At 40.3% G+C, this 21,510-nt stretch overlaps 1 protein-coding gene across 2 annotated transcripts; it reads left to right on the top strand.

Annotated features, from left to right (window-relative positions):
- The first annotated feature begins 1,642 nt into the window (after positions 1–1,642).
- ca12 (carbonic anhydrase XII) lies at positions 1,643–21,289 on the top strand. 2 transcript variants are annotated; one of them, XM_078167869.1, is made up of 11 exons: positions 1,643–2,039; positions 2,376–2,396; positions 5,330–5,509; positions 6,613–6,755; positions 10,264–10,359; positions 10,437–10,500; positions 10,685–10,842; positions 10,991–11,117; positions 16,378–16,401; positions 16,863–16,947; positions 19,948–21,289. In XM_078167869.1, exons 1-11 carry the CDS (start codon positions 1,976–1,978, stop codon positions 20,024–20,026), a joined length of 1,041 nt encoding a protein of 346 aa, XP_078023995.1. In that variant the 5' UTR covers positions 1,643–1,975; the 3' UTR covers positions 20,027–21,289. The 2 variants fall into 2 exon arrangements, with proteins under 2 accessions (XP_078023995.1, XP_033491578.1); XM_033635687.2 differs by lacking the exons at positions 16,378–16,401; positions 16,863–16,947; positions 19,948–21,289 and adding an exon at positions 11,753–14,244.
- Positions 21,290–21,510: the final 221 nt, after the last annotated feature.

The raw sequence follows: 21,510 nt of genomic DNA, 5'->3' as shown, positions 1-21,510 counted from the left end.
TCATTATTGTCATCTGACGGAGCACGTCTAGACCCGATGCTTCAAAACTGAGATTACCTGTTGCAATTTAAATGATTGCAAATGCAACCTCACCTTTTGCAACCTCACCTTGATTAGAGAGCATTTTTAGTAAGTTTAAATCCTCCTGTCTTGAAGTTACCTCAGGGAGTTGTTCTATCCTCTTATTTTGTCATTTTGGCTTAAATACTCACAGCAGCTTTCCATTCTCACATCATCAGGCTTTCATCTTCAGTGTGTCATAATCCTCATCATGAGCCAATAATATAGAAATATAGAATATAGAATATTGATAATATAGAAAGGTAACACACAACAAAGGTTTGTAAGTGAGGTGCTGATCACTGAGAGCAGAAAACAAGTATTGCACAATAGTCAATAATCAAGACTGGAGGCTGTGATGTCAAATAAAAGAGAAAAGAGAAATGCAGATGGATCCAGAGTGTGCGACACTTGTTTTCTACTTTTAAATTGCATAGTAGACCACTGGCCTCCAAACTATAGTTGTGATATCACAACATCATGCTTATATTAATTCAGATTTAATGTGAGCACAGATAAATCTTTTCCTCTTAGCTGATAGAGTTGAAAACAGGTGTTCAGCAGGTTCCTGTTATACAACTGAAACACATTACAATACAAAATAAATACAGAAACAATCAGTAGGCAAAACAACAAAACGGCAGCTACACAGACAATGCAGAGTAGCAGACTGAAGTGGAGTTAGTCAAATGGGATATGGGATTTAAATCAATGGTTGCAGGTATGTCCTTCCATCAGACAGTGTTTATATGCGTGTTTGAAATGTGCAAGTTATTATTGCTCTAATGTAGTATGGGATATCATTCCAGATCTTAGTGTAAGTGTGACAAAATGATCTCTGACCATAACTGTTTTTGTAAGGTGGTACAGGAACAAGTGCATGAGAAATTGATCTAGTGGCATGTTGCTGTCTTGTGCTGTGAAACAGAAAACAGAATTTAATGGCTTGATTATTTGTGTAGTTTTGAAAATTGAGAGTGCGGTGCAGTGATGAGTCCAAAGGGCGAAGTTATTGTGGATCTTGTAAGCTCTGCTGTATAGTCTTGCTATGGGTTCAGTGGTTTCCTCTGTGGTGAGGGACCATGAGGGGAGACAGTAGGGTGCTGCCCAGAGAGTGATTACATGTGGGTATATGTCTGAAACAGCAGGGGTGAGATATGGTCTGATCTGAATTTGTAACTGTAAAGGTATCATAAGTCTACACAGTTAAATTAGTTATGTATGGGGAATAACTACACTGTTGTGGCATGCATTCATTTTTTAATATAGAGAGCTGTTTTGCCTCATAATTGTAACTTTGACCTGTAACCCTGTGTTGCCTAGACAGTGGACATTATACCAATTAAACGCATTTTAAGGTGAAGCAAAGGGGAAACCCGGATTTTCCCAACATGCATTTTCAAGTGTTTTTGAGTGGATGAATTTTGATTGCAGTTTTATGAACGTGACGTTGCATCTGACAGTAATTTTGGTAGGATTACAGATGTTGACAGGTGGGCAGAAGTGTGAAGGTGGCACCCCACCTGTCAACATCTGGCAGACCCATTTGTAGCTCACTTTTATTTTGCTTTCTTACCTCCATTGTCACAAAGTCCAAAGAGTCGCGCATGTCCACGCACCGGCACACGTGCATGCCTCTCACTCTGCATCTTTGCTCCGCGGGCAGCTCGAGCCCCTAAATGAGTGATTTCGCTTGGATGCGGTCGCCGCCGTCGAGCTGTCACTCTCCGGTGACCCGATGACTCTGGAGGCTGGTTTTGTTGTTGCTCTGACGTCAGCGCGAGCTACAATGGAGCTGGCAACATGGGTATAAAAGCCGGTTTGAAGGCTGGCGCTCTGGTGCTCCAAAGCTCCTGCTCTGTACCGGGTTAACGTCAGGCTACACACTATAGAAGGGAGGGCAGAGGGGATCAAGATGTACTTTCTCAGCTTGACACCCATCGTTTTACTACAGCTGACTTTCCTCGCTGTGCTACATGGTAAGAGCTTTATAAAGTGCAAAAAGTATGGGATGCACATACTTTGGATGCACTTATAGGTTTGTGTTAAGAAGAAAAAAGAGCATATTTGAGCCAGGTAGCACTTTGAAGGGTTTTGAGTAGAGAAGATGCTCCAGGCAGGTGTCTCCATCCACGTGCACGTGCTCTTTTGTGGGTGGAAACTTGTCTCTGAGATGAATACTGTTCCAAATAATTATTTTCTATTTGTTTTTGTTTTATTTTATTTATAAAATGACTATAATGCTGCATCCTTTAAGTTCTATTCAGTTTTATTTTAATGTGCACATCCAAATTATTTTTCTCTGTTCGTTTCAGGTGCCAAATGGACATACAGTGGTAAGTCTGATAATGTTTTCCTTACAATCTGTCTGTGGTAGATCATAAAAGAAATATGTTTATATTTTTTTTACATCACCAATTTTCACTTTTGCTGCATTGCAGTCCCATTCCATGTGCACATGTATGTCTTGATCACTCACGGTAGTATTCCACCTTTAAACCAGCATAAACTAATTGAGTATTAGAATTAAATTTGATGCAGCTCTGAGTCAGAGAAGGTGTTATGGTTGTTTTGTCCCCACTGTGAGCTGTCAATGCCACAAGACACAAGTTATAACAGTATGGATGCTTTGTGATCAAGAGGGGAAAAACTGTGACCCTTCGTTGACCTCCAAAGGCAACCAGCACTGACATCCCTCCTGTCACCTCATGTAACTGTAGGGGTCATTACAATCTCTGCAATTACAACATTTCACAAGTGGCTGACTGCCTTTGTCTCATGCCATAAGGTCTTTGGGCAGTCATGACTGTGTCTTACATAAACTGTGCCCAGAGCTTGACCTCTTGTCATTGTGTCACTGCTACTGGAAAGTTTGTCGCATTCAAGGACTAAATGTTAAAACCAAGAAGTAGGCAGTTGAAACACTTCTGTGCTTATTCTATGGGAAAAAATTAAACACGAATACCTTTATAGTATACAGATTCTTTTAAATGCACATCAGGGATGAATAAGAGAAGAGCTACTTCTCTGCACAGTGGTTTATGGTCGAATAATTATAGTAAGAGAAAATTATACTTGTTTTATTCAGACCTCCGAGAGAGGCTGATCCACTCCTTTTGATTACAGCATTGACTTGGCATTAATGGGAGCAAATGGCCCTTTGTGGATTCCACTCACACAGCTGTTCGTCTCCTATTTGTGGACACTTGAAAAAAAACATCTAAACAAACATGCAAAATTAGATTAGGAAAATTATATGTCAAAAATATGTGTCAGCACGGGGGATCATGTTAACAGTGTGTCAAACTAAGTGATGATTCACCCTGCGTTGCACTTGGCCACAGTCATACACGTGGATGTAAACACTTGGATCTTTAAAAAAATGCATACAGTGCAGTTTGCTTCATAAAATGCAATAATCAAACTATCGGAAATCTCTGTTATTTTAGACACAACAAATTAAATAAGAGTCAAAGTTGAAAGCCTTGTGATGACGACTGAAGAAAGATGTAATGTGTTTAAAAGGAAAAAACTCTCTGGCCTCCTTTGAAGTGCAGCGTGGTGGATTTCATCCTCAGTTACAGTCAAACCCTCAAGAGTCAAGAGGCCTTGTCATAGTCATAGTAGTCAGTCGTCTGCAGGGCTGGTAGCACTTTCTGTTGACGAGGGCACAGCTGAGTCATGCCATTTATCTCCACCTCAACACTCCACCCTCTAGCACAGGACAAAACAGTGAACCTTAACACAGGAGTAAGATAGAGTAAGATGATGTTGATGATGACTGCAGTTTTCTCACCCCACTCTGCTACCGTTTTGTTTCTTACTGACCACTGATGTCACGCTGGACCATCTACTTATATAAATCTTCAACACACACATTTAAAACACAAGAAAAGTCCCAAATTTTCTTGAAAAATGACCCACAGTCATGTGTGTTCTACCAAGAACTGCCACGGGGCCACCAAAGGCCACCGAAGGCCATTATTAAAGGGCAGACTGGGTCTAATTAAAACAGCAAATGAAGTGGACACTGAGTAATTATAGCCATAGGAGTAACTTTCTTCCTTATTATAGGGAGGGTTTGCCTAAATTGAACTTTGTTTCCAACCAGTGTTCAGTGATTTCACAGCTTCACTTGATGCCTTTTGGCATGTCTTTTACAATCAATCCACATTTGTCTGGGAAATGACAGTCAGGTTGGGGGCAGGCTTCATGTGGCATCATTCATATTTAACCACGGTCAGCTGGCATATTGTGAATGGTGGATTTTTTGATGAATGCTGGAGAGAAAATGAATCAGTGACAAATATGCAGAAGTGATGAGAGCTCTGGTACATTCAAGGCTCCTCTATTCTGCTACAATCATGTTATTTCAGATTTGATAGGGTCTATTCATAGCAAACTATGAGCCTCACTTCAAAATGAGGACAATGTCTGAAAAGCTCAGCATCGTTCTTTACACAATCAATACACTGACTGAAATATCAGAAATCAAGAGCTTCCTGATTTTACTGTCCCCTGCATCATTTCTCCAACATTTGTCTTTGTCTCTGGTAGTCTCTTCAAGGCCAGTTTGCCTCTGCAGACATGCCATGGAGAGACACCCTCATTCGGCTGAGGTCACTTTGTACGCTGCATGACTTTATCTGCAAATGTGGCCGTTTTCGGTGTCCTATGCTTTATAGAAACCTCTCATTTGGAGAGAGACAGCGTTCTCACTGGCTTTTCCCGCAAACAACAGCCTGGTTCTCACTCCCGCTGATTTAGAGAGGGCCAAGAGCAAAGCCAAGGGCCTCTCCCATGCCGCGTTGTGCACAGATAATAATACTTCACTTTGATTACAGATAAAATGTTCAGTGGGCCTAAGACGAGCCCTAGCCCTTTTTGGAGCCATCCTCTGTCCAGCTTCACCCTGTGGCATGCTTTGCCCATTTGCCCTTTGAAATGGAGCAGTTTAACATTTGAACAGGCATGCAATGGATCCCTCCTACTGTTCTGAAGTGAAATATACTTTTTGGATTAAGGATTTGCATATATGTAGCACCAATGTGCAGCATAATAAAGCAGAGAAAATAGATTGGGGTTACATTAGGGTGCAGACATCTTCAAAAGGTGTTTTACTGATAATAATTAACACTGATGCAATTTTTGCTGGTTACTTATTTATTATATCATGCTTTATGATTTTAACTGATGCTTCATGTTTTCCATAATCCCCTTTCCTGCTGTGGGACCATAAAGGATTATCTTATTTTATCTTATTTTGCAGGGCCAGAGGGAGAGCACCACTGGCCCAAGAATTATCCATATTGTGGTGGTACTTTCCAGTCTCCAATTGACATTAAGTCAGACCTACTGAGATTTGACCCAAGCTTACGTCCAATTGAGATTCATAACTACAACCTGTCGCCCCATGAGCAGCTTACACTTGGAAATAATGGGCATTCAGGTGAGTACAAAAAATCAGTGTTTTCACCTGAGCAAATATTTAAGTGCATGCTGTGTTTTGTTGGTCATGGTATCGAGACATTCTTCAAATGAAAATGTATTGCCAATGTATTCATTGGAAATGGTCCCACATAAATATGTAGAAGTCTGTTCTCACTGTAGGGACCTAATTTCTAGGTCAACCTACAGAAAATGACAGGAGGATCATCTCTCTACATGTGCCACAGCAATTTTCCATAATCACTCTCTTATTATCTTTGCTGCACTTTCAGCCAAAGAAAGAGCTCCATGTGTTGTCTGGGAAAATATGAGCAGAGATTAGTCATCTGTTCTGCCTCCGCTGGGTCTGATGCATCTTGACAAAAGACACCAGCTTTGGTTTGATGTCCGTTATCTATACACGACAAGGTCTTACATTTATTTGCTAAATATAGCAATCAGAACAGAGACACAGAGACAAGCATGCCTGTATGACACAGAAAAAAAATATTTTGATGACTCAGGCAGATGAATATGATTATTCCACCAAATTATAGATGTTGAATGGTTTTGTGTTTGAAGATAAGAGGCTGTTTCAGTCAGAAGAAAGTGAGGTTGTGTAAGCAGTATGTTGCAGAGCTGGTGTCATTTGTCTCTTACACGTCACTTTAAGCATGATGCAGATATGCTGTGTATGAGAAGTTTCAGTGGCTAACCATATAGCCGAACATGCATGTAATGTCTGCCCTGTGCTGGTGCTGTCATGTGAGTGTAGGTAAACTGTTGATGTGCAACGACCACCAGACAAATGCTTATGTGTGCATGCCTGATGGCCCTCAACGCCACAAGCCGAGTGGCATCATCAGTGTGACATGCGTCTGGAATAAGCTGACCGAGATTTTTCTCTTGTAAACATTCGTCACACACTGACGAACATGTGGAAAGCGCCCTGCGTCACCCCACCATAAAGTAAATGTAGCTACACAGCTATACAGAGTGGGCCACGTGTCGCTGACTTCCTTGGTTTAGATCAAGTTGATGTTTCTTGATCCATTGATGTTGACTGAAGTAACTCCTATGCTCCTTTCTTATGTATGGTGTGGCGTCACGTCTCCTGATCCACAGTGCAAATATCACTGCCCTCTAAGATGTACATCTCCAGCCTGCCTCATCGCTACACTGCGGCACAACTCCATTTCCACTGGGGCTCTTCCAACAGACCTGCAGGCTCTGAGCACACAGTTAACAGTAAACAGTTCGCAGCAGAGGTAAACAAAGCAAACTGCATGTCTGACTACCCACTACTGATGTCATCAGCCAGTTATAGTTAATAGTTACTTCGTAGGTTATGATTTCATACAACATGATGCATTGTTATTGAATACATCACCCAGTAATAAAAGTAATAATATCCCTAAATGGCATGATATATATAACTCTGAATGCTGCCAGTTTACGTGAATATTTTTTACTTTGTATACTTTAAATTAATTTTGCTAATAATATGGTAAATGGACTGCACTTGTATAGCACTTTTCTTCTGACCACTCAAAGCACTTTTACACTAAATCACACTCACCCCTTCACACACAGTCACACACTTGTGGCTGAGGCTACCATACAAGGTGCCACCTGCTACTCAGTAACCATTCATTCACACTCACACACTGATGGAACAGCCATCAGGAGCAATTTGGGATTCAGGATCTTGCCCAAGGATACTGGCGATCTTCCAATTGGTGGACAACCCGCTCATCTGAGCTGCAGTTGCCCCTAGTTCTTGACTTACTGTACTTTTAGTGAAGTAAAATTTTGAATGCAGGACTTTTGATTTAACTTTCATATTTTATACTGCACTCAGATTAATTATTTGGTCTGTTCTGTAAGGTTTATGTATTTCAGTTACATATAAACGTGTCCATTCAATCAAGTCAAGTAATTCTAACATTAGGAAAAGGAAAAAAAACAAACACTTTTTATGTAATTAAACCAAATAAAGGGATGAGATGAACAGACTATTAGAATAAATGTAACAACAGCACTAAAGCACAGCAATTTACTTTAATAAAGTTTTTGTAAATACTGTTAATAAATTATATATATTTGAAATATGTTGATGGTCATGAATTGACCATATTTACATGAACTTTGTTTAAGTAAATGAGCTATAGAAACATACATTATCATAGTCTGTTCATCTCAGTTTAATTTAATTTAATTTAATTACATAAATGGTGCTTTTTTTGTTGCTGTTTGAAATACCTCACTCAGTTAAATGGAATTTTTTTATGTAATTGAAATACATAAACCTGACAATAGACCAAATAATATCTTTGCGTGTGTTGTGTTGCTACTTTTGCTTCAGATATTGTGACAGAGGGTGAATATGTGGTTAGTAAATAGTGATTAAACATCTCTCACGTATCTGCAGTGCCAGCTGACAGCATCTCCAGCCCCAGACAAATGATTTAATACTTGATGACTTAACATGTGACACTTGACTGGCAGAGGAATCGGAGACACTGACTCCCTTGGAGGCTTACGGACGCTGCTCAAGCTCAAAAGCTCTGCATCTGCATATTACTGTTCCAGTTTCTTGACGCTGTGGCAGACACTCACTTGACATCCACTTAGCAGTCAGACAGTTTCCAGAAAGCGCTTATTGTGCATCTTCCACTTTGTTGTGTGATTGACTGTAAAGTGCAATTGAATGCTTGTATAAAACACAGTCTAATTAAAGAGACTGGGATGTTTTAATAGTAGACAAGTTACTAGTCTTTAAAATCTGGATTACTGAGATTAAAGAGGACAGTTAAGGTCACGGTTTGTATTTTCAAAATAAATCATACCTATAAAATTGGTATATTTTATCACTTAGTTACACCCACTAAAAGGCAAAGACATCATTCCAGTCAGCCTCGGGATGTACAGTGTGACAGCATGTCTTATTTCTGCAGGGTTTAAGGAGATTAGAGTACCAGGCTATTATATGCTTCGGTTTTCAACCACCCCTGGAAAGGAGTGGCTGTCTGTGCTATTTAATGTGTTAAGCCCAGTAAGCAGTTTTCACACACTAGTTTGCTCCATTTACTTTGATAGGCTAGTTGAAGTACAGCAGACAGTGGAGTTTAAAAGCAAGAGTGTTTTTTATGATACAGTATAAACAAAAATAGGAGACTTTTTTTATATAATTCGGTATCATTTGAGTTACAGTGGCTAGAGGCTTAAATGGTTACAACCTGTGTGCTTTCATGTGACCATGCCCCGGCTGCAGCGCAGCCACATGTGAGGTGTTGTGGTTTGACCTGGAGTTCTGAGTGGACACGTCGAAGAGCATGCATCTTTTAAAGTCTCTCCAGACTGCAGAACCACAGTTCCTTGATGACATGTTGTTTTGGAGGGATGGAATGATGGGAAATTGAACATTTCCCAGAAATAGTGCAAATGTCCACCTTAATGTTTAAAACAGAACAAAGTTCGTGAATACAATTTCGTCATATTCTGCCAGAATGACTAACATGCCTTTGTGTTGAACCCAATATAAACATACCACATATGGTCACCAAAACAACTGACAGTCTGGTATTTATGTATGTGCTGTAAGGATGACTTACTGCGATACATCTGCAGTGTTTCTCATGTGCTTTTGTCATAAACTTCCTGCTGATATTACATCCCCTGAACACCACACGGTATTCCCAATCCAATCAACATCTACCCTTACATGGAGCAGGTGTTATGATTACTGGCATTTGTTGGCTTCAGATTTGTTTTTCATTAATTAATTAATTTTCTGTGACCTGTTAGGAGTCACAGGGGGGCTGGAGCCTATCCCAGCTGACACTGGGCGAGAGGCGAGGTACATCCTGGACAGGTCACCAGACTATCACAGGGCTGACACATAGAGACAGACAACCATTCACAATCACATTCACACCTACGGACAATCTAGAGTCACCGACCCGCATGTCTTTAGACTGTGGGAGGAAGCTGGAGCACCCAGAGAAAACCCACGCTGACACAGGGAGAACATACAAACTGCACACAGAAGGGCTCCCCCTCCCTGGGTTCAAACCAGGAATCCTCATGCAACATTAAAAGCAGCTGCACAAGCAGGACTATCTATCACAAAATAATGTCTGACTAATTTTCTCCCCTCTTAAACCTTTATTTGCAAGAGATTTACAAAATTAAATAATCACAGTAGCAAAAACAGTTTGGAACATGCATTCATATGTTGTATTTATTTTTTATTCATGCAGTCCTGTTGATAGATTCATTTGTAGCTTTGTACTAAAGTCGCAACGTCTTGTAAAATGTCCATTTTCCCATCTTCTTTCCAAGTGTGCTTCTTGTTGTTTCACCATATGTGTCAGTTTTTCCATTAAGGAGATTTCTTCAACGATTACGAGTCATGTCGGGGACACTATTTAATCCATTTCCTACATTCCCTTTAACTTATAAATAGTGGTTTAAACAAGTATCTGTTGCTTCCCTTTATACTCTCTTCAGAGAAATTGGAGAGATAAAGTACCACACACCTCAAAGGGAGCTTGTATCTTATTATCTGTTGAAGCACTTTACATCCAATTTTCCAAAACATTTTCAAAAAAATATGAGTGATCCACACTTTCTATCACTTACTTTTCATCTTCATCTTTTCATCTCAGCAAATCAGGTTTTTCAACCCATCACCTCAAGATTTTGATAATTTCATACTATTTTTGTATTTTTTGTTTCTTCCGCAGGGTCTTGACTTTTTTCTTTCTTCCACAGATGCATGTCGTACACTACAATTCAGACCAGTATCCAAATATGTCCATGGCTGTAGACAAATCTGACGGCCTTGCTGTGCTGGGTGTCCTGATTGAGGTGAGATATCATGGGAGGGGGACGGAGTTGTGTGAATTTCTGTGGAGCAGAACCATCTAACTGCGTTTGTCATACAGGTGGGAGAGTTCAATCCGGCCTTTGAGCAGTTTCTGAAGTTCATCAATGGTATCAAATACAGGGGTGAGTTCAAAGTCTGTATGAGTAGTATGAGTAGTGACCAATATCAGCTACCCAGTGATAAATAGTCATTTCTTTGGAGTCAGAATCATCAAAGTCTTCATCAGCTCATTCGTGTGGTCACTCTGGACTTTTCTCTTGGTGTAAATAATTGTTAAACGGTTACAAATTGCTTCTCTTCTGGCAGATCAGAGAGTACAGGTGCCCGGTTTCAACATCAGAGCCCTGCTGCCTGCACGTTTGGATGAGTATTACCGCTATGACGGGTCGCTGACGACTCCTCCATGCTACCCCAGTGTGCTGTGGACAGTGTTCAGGAATCATGTCACAATATCTCGCAAACAGGTACAGATTTAATATTAGAATAATAAATTTAATTTTAAAGTGGCGTTAAATTGTGTTTTCAGACATGGTCTTCTCCTTTACGTTAACCTTAATTGGCGTGGAAAACTCTCTGGACATCAAATGCTTTTGTTTTGTTGTGTGTTTTTAGTTCCTGGCCCTGGCGACAGCCCTTTACTCCTCCCATGCCCAGGACTCAGCCCCCATGCCTATGAATGGCAACTTCAGGAAACCGCAGCACCCCGACAGCCGAGTTGTTCTGGTATCTTTTAAGGATGGTAAGTATGGTCTACCAACTGGGCTTGCTTCATTGTTTCAGCATGATTTCAAAGGTCATATAATTGACATAGCCACTACGCTGCTTTAAGAATGGCAAAGGGACACATTTGAATGATGTATGGGCATTTTTTCAGGGTTGTCACACTTCTATGCTATCACCTGCTTGTGGTTGAGCTGTCGCACTGACGTCTCTCTTAATTATCTTCAAAGTTGATTGACTTTGATGGGCTTGTTGGAAAGTAGGCCATCTTTTAAGACACAACAAATTAACCATCCTCTTTGACATACTGAGGGAGTCTGCAGCCCTTAAATTAGTCTTTAAAGGCTTACTTTTATGTGGTTGACTGGTGTACCACACTGTATGGTATTTAGCTCCATATAGTGTGGTATGAATGTGCATGTTTTCCTCATTTGCAAAGCTTCCCTCTCTGAGCTATGCTTCTCTAATGGCAATGAGGAATCCTTCGCTATCAGCTTTCATAAGTGGCATTTAGCAGGCGATGGCTTGTGCTTTTAGATTATCACTATGGGCTGTGGTGTTGCATGCTGGCCGTGAAGGCTCAAAGTCGTGCCAAGGAATATCCCACGGGCTGGGATGTTTAACGAGCTGTGATTGGCTGTGTGTCTGATGCAGGCAGAGGACTGCAAGGTACTCTTACAGCCGCATCTCCACTCACGAGGAAGCAAATCGTTCAGCAGCTGCTGGTCGGCGACCTAGCTGACCTGGCCGATGAAGGGCTCTATAAGCTCCTACCAAGTGGCTCAGAGAAGCTCCATGCTGGCAAGAAAAAAGACCTCAAGAACCAACAAAGTGCCACTCTGGCCAAATCCAAACAACAAACGCTGAATCCATCCCTGTGGAAGAAGAGCCAGACCAACCGTTCTGTGGGAAAGTTAGGGCTGGCTGAGGACGCACTGTGCTACGTCTCACTGGAACAGAGAGTTTTCCATCAGCTCAAACAGTCTCACGCTGAGAACCAGTTAGTTCAGGCTCTCAAAGATGCAACCTTCCCTGAGCTCAACCTCAAGAGCTACCTGGAGTGTAGGTCAGACTTAGCCCTCCCCACTATCCGACACATTCTCCGTGGACGGCCAACAGATGAAGCTTTGGAGTTAGATCGCTCTCTGACAAAAGCCTTGATGAATAAGGGCAAGGCTTCCACGGCAATCAAACAAAGCGTGCCAGTTACAAAATATGGCGGTTTCTCCCCAGCTACTGTTCCCAAGAAACCACACAGCCAGGGTTATCCACATCCTTGGCTTTTGCCAATGGAGTGGGAAGACTAGAGAGATTCCTGACATAATTGTGACTCACATTATGTCACTTTTTGTAGCAGACATCATTGTGTTTCCCACAATGAAAGACTAATTTTCAAGCCACGCCCTGCATTCCTTCAGTCCTTCTCACAAATGTATTTAACATTAAATTATTTTTGCCAGTATGTGCACATAATAATACTTTCTCACGAAAAAAAGTAGTTTGAGTTAATGTACTGTAGTTTTTGTCTTTGCAAACATACGCCTATGCAAAACCAGTAGGGGTGTAACGATTCATTTTTACAACGATTCAATTCATATCATTTTCCATGGTTCCGATTCGATTCAAGAACGATATTTGGCTCATCTAGAACGATACGATTCGATTCGATTCAAGGGCTAGAAATCGATTCAGTAACTTTTTTGTTTTGCCAAAAACTGAACCAGTGTGACTGTGAAATACATACCTGAATACTGTGGACAGTGCAGGGGAGTTTTTTCTTGAAAGAGAATCAGGGATTAATTAATTTTGGATATAAATAAGTAAACACAATGATTAATGGCAAAAACATTCACCTTTTATTAAATACTATAATTATCACAAGTTCAGAACCTGCTGATCAAAAGACAAAAAAAGTGTGATCAACATTCCTCCAGGCTGAATTACAGCTGAACAGTAGGTTTCCCTGCTACTTCTCTTGTGATTTTCAATCAGTATAAGAGGAGTACAATAATACACAAAAATAAAGTGCAACCTATTAGGTTGAATGGACAGTAGGTTTCCCTGCTACTTCTGTCATTTTACTCAGTATAAAAGGAGTACAATAATATACAAAAATAAAGTGCAACCTTACCTATCAGGTTGAATGGACAGTAGTTTTCCCTGCTTCTTCTCTGTCATTTTACTTAGTATAAAAGGAGTACAATAATATACAAAAATAAAGTGCAACCTTACCTATCAGGTTGAATGGACAGTAGTTTTCCTTGTTTCGTCATTTTACTCAGTCAGCACACATTCAACAGACAGCCACCGACTTGTCCAGAACACCTCCTTTTTTGCAGAAACCAAAGTGTTTCCACACACTCGACTTCAAATTCGGCTTGAAAATCTCCAGCTCATCCGCCTCCTCTTTGCTGTTAGCCATGCTTCGTTTTGTTTTGAGTCGGCACTACCGGCACATGCCGATGACGTCACACTCAGGGAGAGTGAAGCGAATCGAGCAACTTTACGATTAGAAGTGATAAAAATACATGTATATAACGTTGTCGTGCTTAAATAGAATGCACAAATGCTTAGTAATCGATATAATCGATTTTTGACCTTGTAAATCGATTTCACAGCGATATCGTCATCAGTGAGGGACAACTTGCCAAGGCTCTATCGATGCAGTTAGATTGTAGGAAAATAAATCAATGCATCGATGTAATCGATGAATCTTTACACCCCTAATAACCAGTCATCATTAGTGACTCAGTGCTGCAAGAAGCAATCGATATAAATTATTTACTTTCTCACAAAGACTTTAGCTCTGTTTGCCTCGCCATAAAATGCTTACAACGCACATGCTCTACGCTGTAAAATCTATATACACTAAGTTACATATAGTCCACAAAATGTCTGGAAACGAATATTTTTAGTGTCATAGTGTACGCCAAGTTCTGTTCTATAGTACGGTAATTTTGGGGCTATAATTGCTGTCTTGCACAATATAAGGATGCATCTTAACCAAAGCACTTGCAAGAGCTTAAGGGATTTACGTCATATCTCTGTCTTCTGTCACAATTTGTTCTTCTGTTCAAAATTCCATTTACAATAAAGAAAGAAACAGCTCCTGTACATAGGGAATCAATAAAAGCATTTTACATGAAGCATATTTTGCAGATTTCTTCCCCGCTGCATTTTGCACCTTTCACTGTGAACTTGTTTTTAAAATTGAGTCTTTTTCAGGAAAGCACAGGGCCGGAGTGTGTGCCAGCACACACTGGCCGATAACTGTGCCAAACTGCCTGAAATAGACTCACTGTCTCATTTAAACATTATGGTATAGTCTTTATGCATGTTCAGTAATATATGTCTCGGCAAGAAGATTCTGGGCGGCAGAAATCAGAATGCAGCATGTAACCCAGAGGAGATGGTGGAAAGATACTTTGCCGTTTCTCATACTGAGGCTGTTCAGGTCCAGGGCTCTCATGGAGCTTAGCGGACAATATTAACTGAAGAGTAAAGCAACATGTGTCACTCAAAATGTTGGGAAAACAATGACTCCATACGGCATAATCTCTAGTAACTGACATAAGTTGATATATATATATAACATGATTTGTGCTACAGTTGTGTTCATTAACACTTCATTAAGTATGCCTATTTAAGTGAGTCATTTAAATGTTTGGTGCTCAACTACTTAAGAGGTAAAGGTTAAGACCAGCTTGGATTTTGTGTGCATGTGTGTACCAGGCAATATTACCAATCCAGAGGAATGGCTGAGATGATTTTACTGACATCATGTTAAAGCAGACAGGGAAGATTTCTAAGAGCAGAGTGTTGACATTAAGGCCCTGTATACATGTATTTTTAAAAAGGGATATTTCCCCCCTCCCACATGACCTTTATTTGCAAAATATTTCTGTTGCTGCTTCCGAATAAGTTCAAAATTAGCCACCCACAGACGCCATAACGGGAGATATGATGAACTCACTGTCTTTGGTTTAGTTTTAATCACTGTTTGATGATCCAGGGTGCTTCTGTTGGTTTTAGAGTTGACTGATGTGCACGATGTGTGGAGAATTGCAAGATGACGCTATGAACGGATTGTCTTGAATGTCCCGTTCAAAAAAATGAAAACAAAAATCACCAAAAAAAATAGGTTTTCACAAAAACAAAGTTCAAATCGACGGGGTATTAAACAACTTCACCAAACAATAAAAACTAAGATTAACCCCCCCAAAAACATGGCGGTTTCAGACTGTAACGACTTGGTGTCTTTCACACTCCACACTAGCTTGAGCACTCCTGCCTTTAATTAAAGGTTCCCGAGATGCCAGGTCAGGTGGCACATTAAAGTGACTCAAAAAATAATAGGAAACTAGGACTTGCTAGAAATGCTCTAACAATTTCCATCCACACTAGATTGCAAAAACGACTCCAAACGCTGGCAGGTGTTAGCTGTCTTACCCAGGTTGCCCCCATCACAAAGGTGGTAGAGTGTCCAGGCTAATGCTAACTTTTTTTGTGGAAGCACCTACTGGAAATCTCATTACTGTTGATCCCCTTCGATATAAAGACGAAAAAGCTCACTCAAAGATAAGAGTGATGCTCTGTATAAGTTTTCCTGCTACTCCTTGACAACAATCCCATTCTTGAAATCGTCCCTCGATCTGCGGGTTTGAGCGGGCCTAATTCAGAGCCGTCGTTTCTGACGGAATTTAAACTGCAGTTTCTGTCGGACCAACTAACATTGGATGCAGCGGACAGCTCCGTTCGTCCGTGAAGTGGTGCGGCAATACAATAGTTTAAGGGTATAGTAGTGTTTAGACCGAGCAGTGCTAACAAAATGTAAACAACGCGGCATCTACAAACCGCCATTGTTGTTATTGTCTCTGGCACATGCTCATTACACAAAGCAACAATGAAATGCATGAACTGAGGAGATTAATTAGTGAAGAAAAACTCTTTGTGTGTGGACGACGGGCCAAAACATTGAGGAAAATATATGTTTTCCAAAATATCTGTATACAGCTGGACACGGCCTAAATGTGGTTTAAACATTTCTACAACAACAAGTGCGCCATGTATGTATGTATGTAAGTATGTGCGAGTCTATACTGCCAGCTTGTGTCATGAAAATACGTGTTTCTTATATAAAAGGCATTAAAGTTATAATTCTTTGTTAAATCTTTAACACTTTAGCTCTTTTTCCCCAAACGGTGCCAAATCGGAGGCATCTATTCCTCTGTGATTTTCACTTTCACCTTCTCTCTTCTCTCTTTTTCTCTGTTACTCAGCTGACCTTTCTTGGATAAACACTGGTATGTTGCTTTTGGATATTTTGTGCTTCTTATCTCTTGTATGTCATCTTTAATTTCATATGCAGCATCAAGGGATCCCCCTGTTTTAGGCCACTAACAAATAAGACAACAGAAGACTTAAATGAGCTTTTCTCTGTCTGATTTAGTTCATAGAGGAAAATAATATCAGAAATCATGACTTTAATTAATGATCCAACTAAACCAATAATAAAATGAATGTATAGATTGCATAGAGACGTGTGAAATATAACAACATAATGATTATTTCTCATACTACTAAAACATTTGGTTTAACAAGTGAATGATTTAATTGTTTGGGTCAAAGTTTTGTTGATTTAATAAATTTACAGTGATTTATTCCCATTTATGATTTGACAACTCACACACACATACCAAATGAAAACATAGAGACCTTAATTATCACATAATCCCTTCTGCTTCTGTTGCTCCATGCTTTGCAGGTTTACTGGTTCCCATACTGGTGGGCTCTGCACTGGGACTTGTTCTTATTGTCTCTTTAATATGCTGTCTAGTCAGGCTAAAAAGGTAAGCGAAGGGCAAAACAAGACCACAGATACGCTTGCTGAGATGCTGATGCTGTATTAAAAGTGTCATCATCATCATCATCATCATCATCATCATCATCATCATCATCATCATTTCCCTCATTAAGCCATGTGATACAAGCTTATGAATTGTTTGTCAAACCTGGTGCACATCACACTGTTCGAAGACATTTGTATGCCTGAATCCGTGTGAACAGATTCAAAACTTTCCATGGTTTATTTTAGGTGGTGACATTTATATATTTATATAACATGGACAATTGCAAAGGGCATTTCAAGACGACAGTTAACCCAAATTGACCCTAACATGCAGGCTTTTCTAAAAAGGAGCCGAAGACTTCATAGGAGTGGAGTCCTCATTAGTTGAGATGTTTGGGAGTGTACAGTCACTTGTGCCGCTCTCAGTCATCCTCGACAGTGTGATGTCGCATAACTTATGAGCCCATTTTGTATAATTGTGGTCTTCTATAAAAGTCTACCGTAGTGGTTCCCTAGAGAATATTTTCTAGGGTTTGCATCACTGTGTGACTTGCAGAGATTTTTTTGCGGTGCATAGTTAAGAATGCATTTGAGAATCCACTTTTAAATTGGAGAAAACTAGCTTACAAAGAAAAGTAGAATAGTCATGATGCAGTGTTCTGCTGGGAAACCTTGGGTCCTGGGTCCACCCACCCACACTTTTGCAGGCCAAGTACATCCCCTCATGGCAATGGCATTCCCCAGTTACACTGGCCCAGGACAATGCTCCACGCCACACTGCAAAAACTGCTCAGGAATGATCTGAGGAATGTGACAAAGAGCTCAAGGAGTTGACCTGGCCTCCAAATTTCCCAGATCCTAGTCTGACCAAGCATCCTTGGGTCTTGCCAGTACCCCACCTTGCAACCTACAGGACTCAAAGGATCCGCCGCCAATGTCCTGGTGCCAGACACCACAGGACACCCACAGAGGTCCTGTGTCCGTGCCTTGACAAGCCAGAGGCCCCACCGTGGATCAGACCTGGCTCTGACCTGTTGAGTCATGGACACAGGACCTCAGGGATGCCAGCAAGTCCCACAGATGGTCAACTGGATCGGGATCTGGAGAATTTGGAGGTCAATTTGAGGCCTTAAGCACTATCTCATGATCCTCGGGCCATTCCTTCGCAGTTTGTGCAGTGTGGCATGACACGTTACCCTGCTTTTTTTTTTTTTTTTTTTTTTTAATTTAATTTAATTTAATTAATTAATTATTTTTTTAAAGGGTATTTCTACCTATAGTTGACCGAAATTGACCCCATCATGTAGGATTTTTTTTAAACCCACTGTATAGGCGTGGTGTCCTCATTAGTTGAGATGTTTGGGAACGTACAGTCACTTGTGCCGCTCTTAGTCATCCTCGACAGTGTGATGTCGCATAAATTATGAGCCCATTTTGTATAATTGTGGTTTTCTAAAAAAGACTACTGTAGTAGTTCCCTGGTGAATAATTTATAGGGTTTGCATTACTGTGTGACTTGCAAAGATATTTTTATTTTGCAGTAGAATGCATTTGAGAATTCACTTTTAAATTTGAGAAAAGTAGCTTTGGAAAAATGTGAAATAGTTACAGTTACTGTAGATGTACATAGCGGCAAACATGAGATAAATGACAATGTTTTTGTCCATTTCTCATATATTTATTTATATAAAATAGACGATTGCAAACGATACCTCAAGAGCATAGTTCACCTAAATTGACCCTTACTTCCATGTTTTTTTAGAAAGGGAATCAAAGACTTTATAGGGGTGGTGTCCTCATTATAGTTGAGATTTTTGAGAATGTACAGTCACTTGTGCCGTTCTTAGTCATCCTCGACAGTGTGATGTTGAGTAAATTATGAGCCCATTTTATATAATTGTGGTTTTCTATAAAAGACTACTGTAGTAGTTCCCTAGAGAATATTTTCTAGGGTTTGCATCGCTGTGTGACTTGCAGAGATTTTTTGTTTTGCTTTGTTTTGCGGTACATAGTTTACAATGCATGTGAGAATAGACTTTTTAATTGGAGAAATCTAACTTTGGCATGAAGTGTAAGAGTTACAGTAACTGTAGCTTCTTAAAGCAGCAAACACGAGAGGAATGACAATGTTTGCTTTTTACAGGACTGTAAAACAAGATCACTAACAAGGTGACACGCCTGCTAAACTGTTCAGTTTTTAGTATTTGAGGAACTGAATCTGTAGAGGAAATTTCTGCGTAGGTGCTATGTTATATAACCATTAATTAACTTCTACATTCAGGAGGAAACAAATATGGAGTGGATGAAAATATTATATAAGCCCAAATGGCTTAACTGATTTGAAAATAGGATGGAAGAAACTTTAGAAAACTGCAAAATTTAAAATTAAAGATAGACATTTGGAAGAGGTTGGCACATTTAAAAATAAAACAGGGGCCGTTTAATTTTATTTTTTTCATGGTTTGCAGTGTCAAAAAAAATTCACTTTTCTTGGGATTTTAATGGCGAAATAGCCAAATCTGACATCTTTAGACACAAGAGTATGAAGACATCATATATTTCTGCTCTCACAAATATATCTGGGGAAAAATGAGCATGTCTTTGAGATAGAATATGTAAATAAGAGTCACTCAGGAGGTAAAATGTGCTTTGAAGCTGTCAACACATCAGCGGATACCACGTCTGCTCTTTCATTTCTTTATGCTAATGTTGCAAAATCCGCTTCTGGAGGTGTAAGGCTGAGTGACAGTCTCATCACAGATGGGTTGGTGGCAGGCTGTCTGCATTAAACAGTGTCAAATGTGTCTCCTATCTTCGAATGTTCTTTTGACGTCTCTTTCCCCACACCAAAAATCATCAGCAGCAATCTCTGTTTATACTTCTTAATCATATATCATGGAACTGTATAGCAAACATTATCTTGACAGCAAAACAAACCTCAGCAAGAGTACTGAGAGATTTAATCAAGTGCTGAATGCATTATGGTTCTTCTGTTCTGTAGATCTGGTGCCGAGCGGGACAAAAACAAAGGTGTTGGATACAACATCGGAGAGAGAGACGAGTACGGCTCAAGAGTATAGCCCATCGTTCTGTCCCTCCCATCTCACCATGACACCATTGTCCCATTGCATCACTCATTCTGTATTTGTGTCCTATATGGGTCAGTTGTGGAAGCATGAAAGGTTTAAGTCGGTCACATGGTAAAGTTTGCATGCAGCTCTGGGGTTTTGGGAAGCACTCCTTTTTTTCTCAAGCCACAGTCTGGACCCTCATCGCTGTGTTGTGGCAGGCAGAACATGGTCAGCCTCCATGCTGGGTGTTTTTTAATGCTGTATGATTACTTCCGTAGAGCAAGAGAAACAGCTGTCCTCTCTTATGCCCCTATTATTTATCTGGCATGATGTGGTGAGTATCTCAAGGAGAGAAAAACACAGTAAAGCCAGAGCCGAACTGGTGAGACTCTCAGGTCAAGTCCGACCGTGGCACCCGGGCTGTCCTGACATGGTAAAAAGCCCAAACCCAGTCCAAACAATAGGGGGACAGGACTTGACAGACATCTCTGATGGTAGGGTGGCCTGAGAGGGATGGGCTATACCACATTTTTCCACCAACCCTGTAGTTAGAGCTGCTCTATGGATTTCATAATAAAAGGGCGCTTGGCTACGTACAAACACAGAGACACACAGCTCTTTCCCTGTGAATAATGCTGAGGGAAAAAAAAGGCTTTTGTGTTTTCAGGCAGCACGTGGGCTGACCCCTAACCCCTGTCCGCCTCTTTGATCACAAGACTAACTCCCTGGCCCTCCTGAGAGCCACTCAGTGAGACTGAAGCCTGTTCAGTTAACGCTGGGAAGTTGTTGCATCATCATGCCGTCCTCACTGGGTTCCCCTTCACCATCTCCTCTGCCTTTATTATATTCATGCATTTCTTTGGGATCATTTTAGATGTTAGTTTATATTCAGTGAACAGTGCATGCATGCTGATGGCATATAAGGTGACACTTTTACTGTAGTTTAGACCGTTAAATAAGCTATCTGGTAAAATGAGGAAATGGCATGGTAAAGAGAAGCACAGGGTGACTGTTTCTCTACAATAAAGTGTTACGACAGTGCGCACAATCCTCCATGACATTTATCAGATTATTTTGCCTCTTCATTGCTGCTTGTGGCCTCATTTTACTGTTAATATCCTGTTGTCATATTTTAAAACAATGTGCCACTCCATGTGTTAAACTGTAGTTGTTTTGTACATTTTATTTGTGCCATGATGTTCTTCAGTTGTGTATATTGAGTGTAAATAACTGCTGTCCCAGAAGAAAGAATAAATACGTTTTTAAGTTAAATGTAATTTTCATTGCATTGTATAACTCTCAATAGTAAATCCCAAGTCTAGCAGCCTTACTTTAAAGCTGTAGTTGTAACTTTTATTAAAAAAAAAACTGTCTCCATATTCACACAATATAGACAGATAATTATTGAAAAAAATTCATATTCCTCAGCCTACTCTGTTGCCTTGTCATGCTTTAAATGGCCTTAACACACATGAATGAAAACAACCAGTCAG

Source organism: Epinephelus lanceolatus, chromosome 5 (genome assembly GCF_041903045.1).
Source record: "Epinephelus lanceolatus isolate andai-2023 chromosome 5, ASM4190304v1, whole genome shotgun sequence".
Lineage (NCBI taxonomy): Eukaryota > Metazoa > Chordata > Actinopteri > Perciformes > Serranidae > Epinephelus > Epinephelus lanceolatus.
This window is presented reverse-complemented; position numbering and strand designations above follow the sequence as displayed.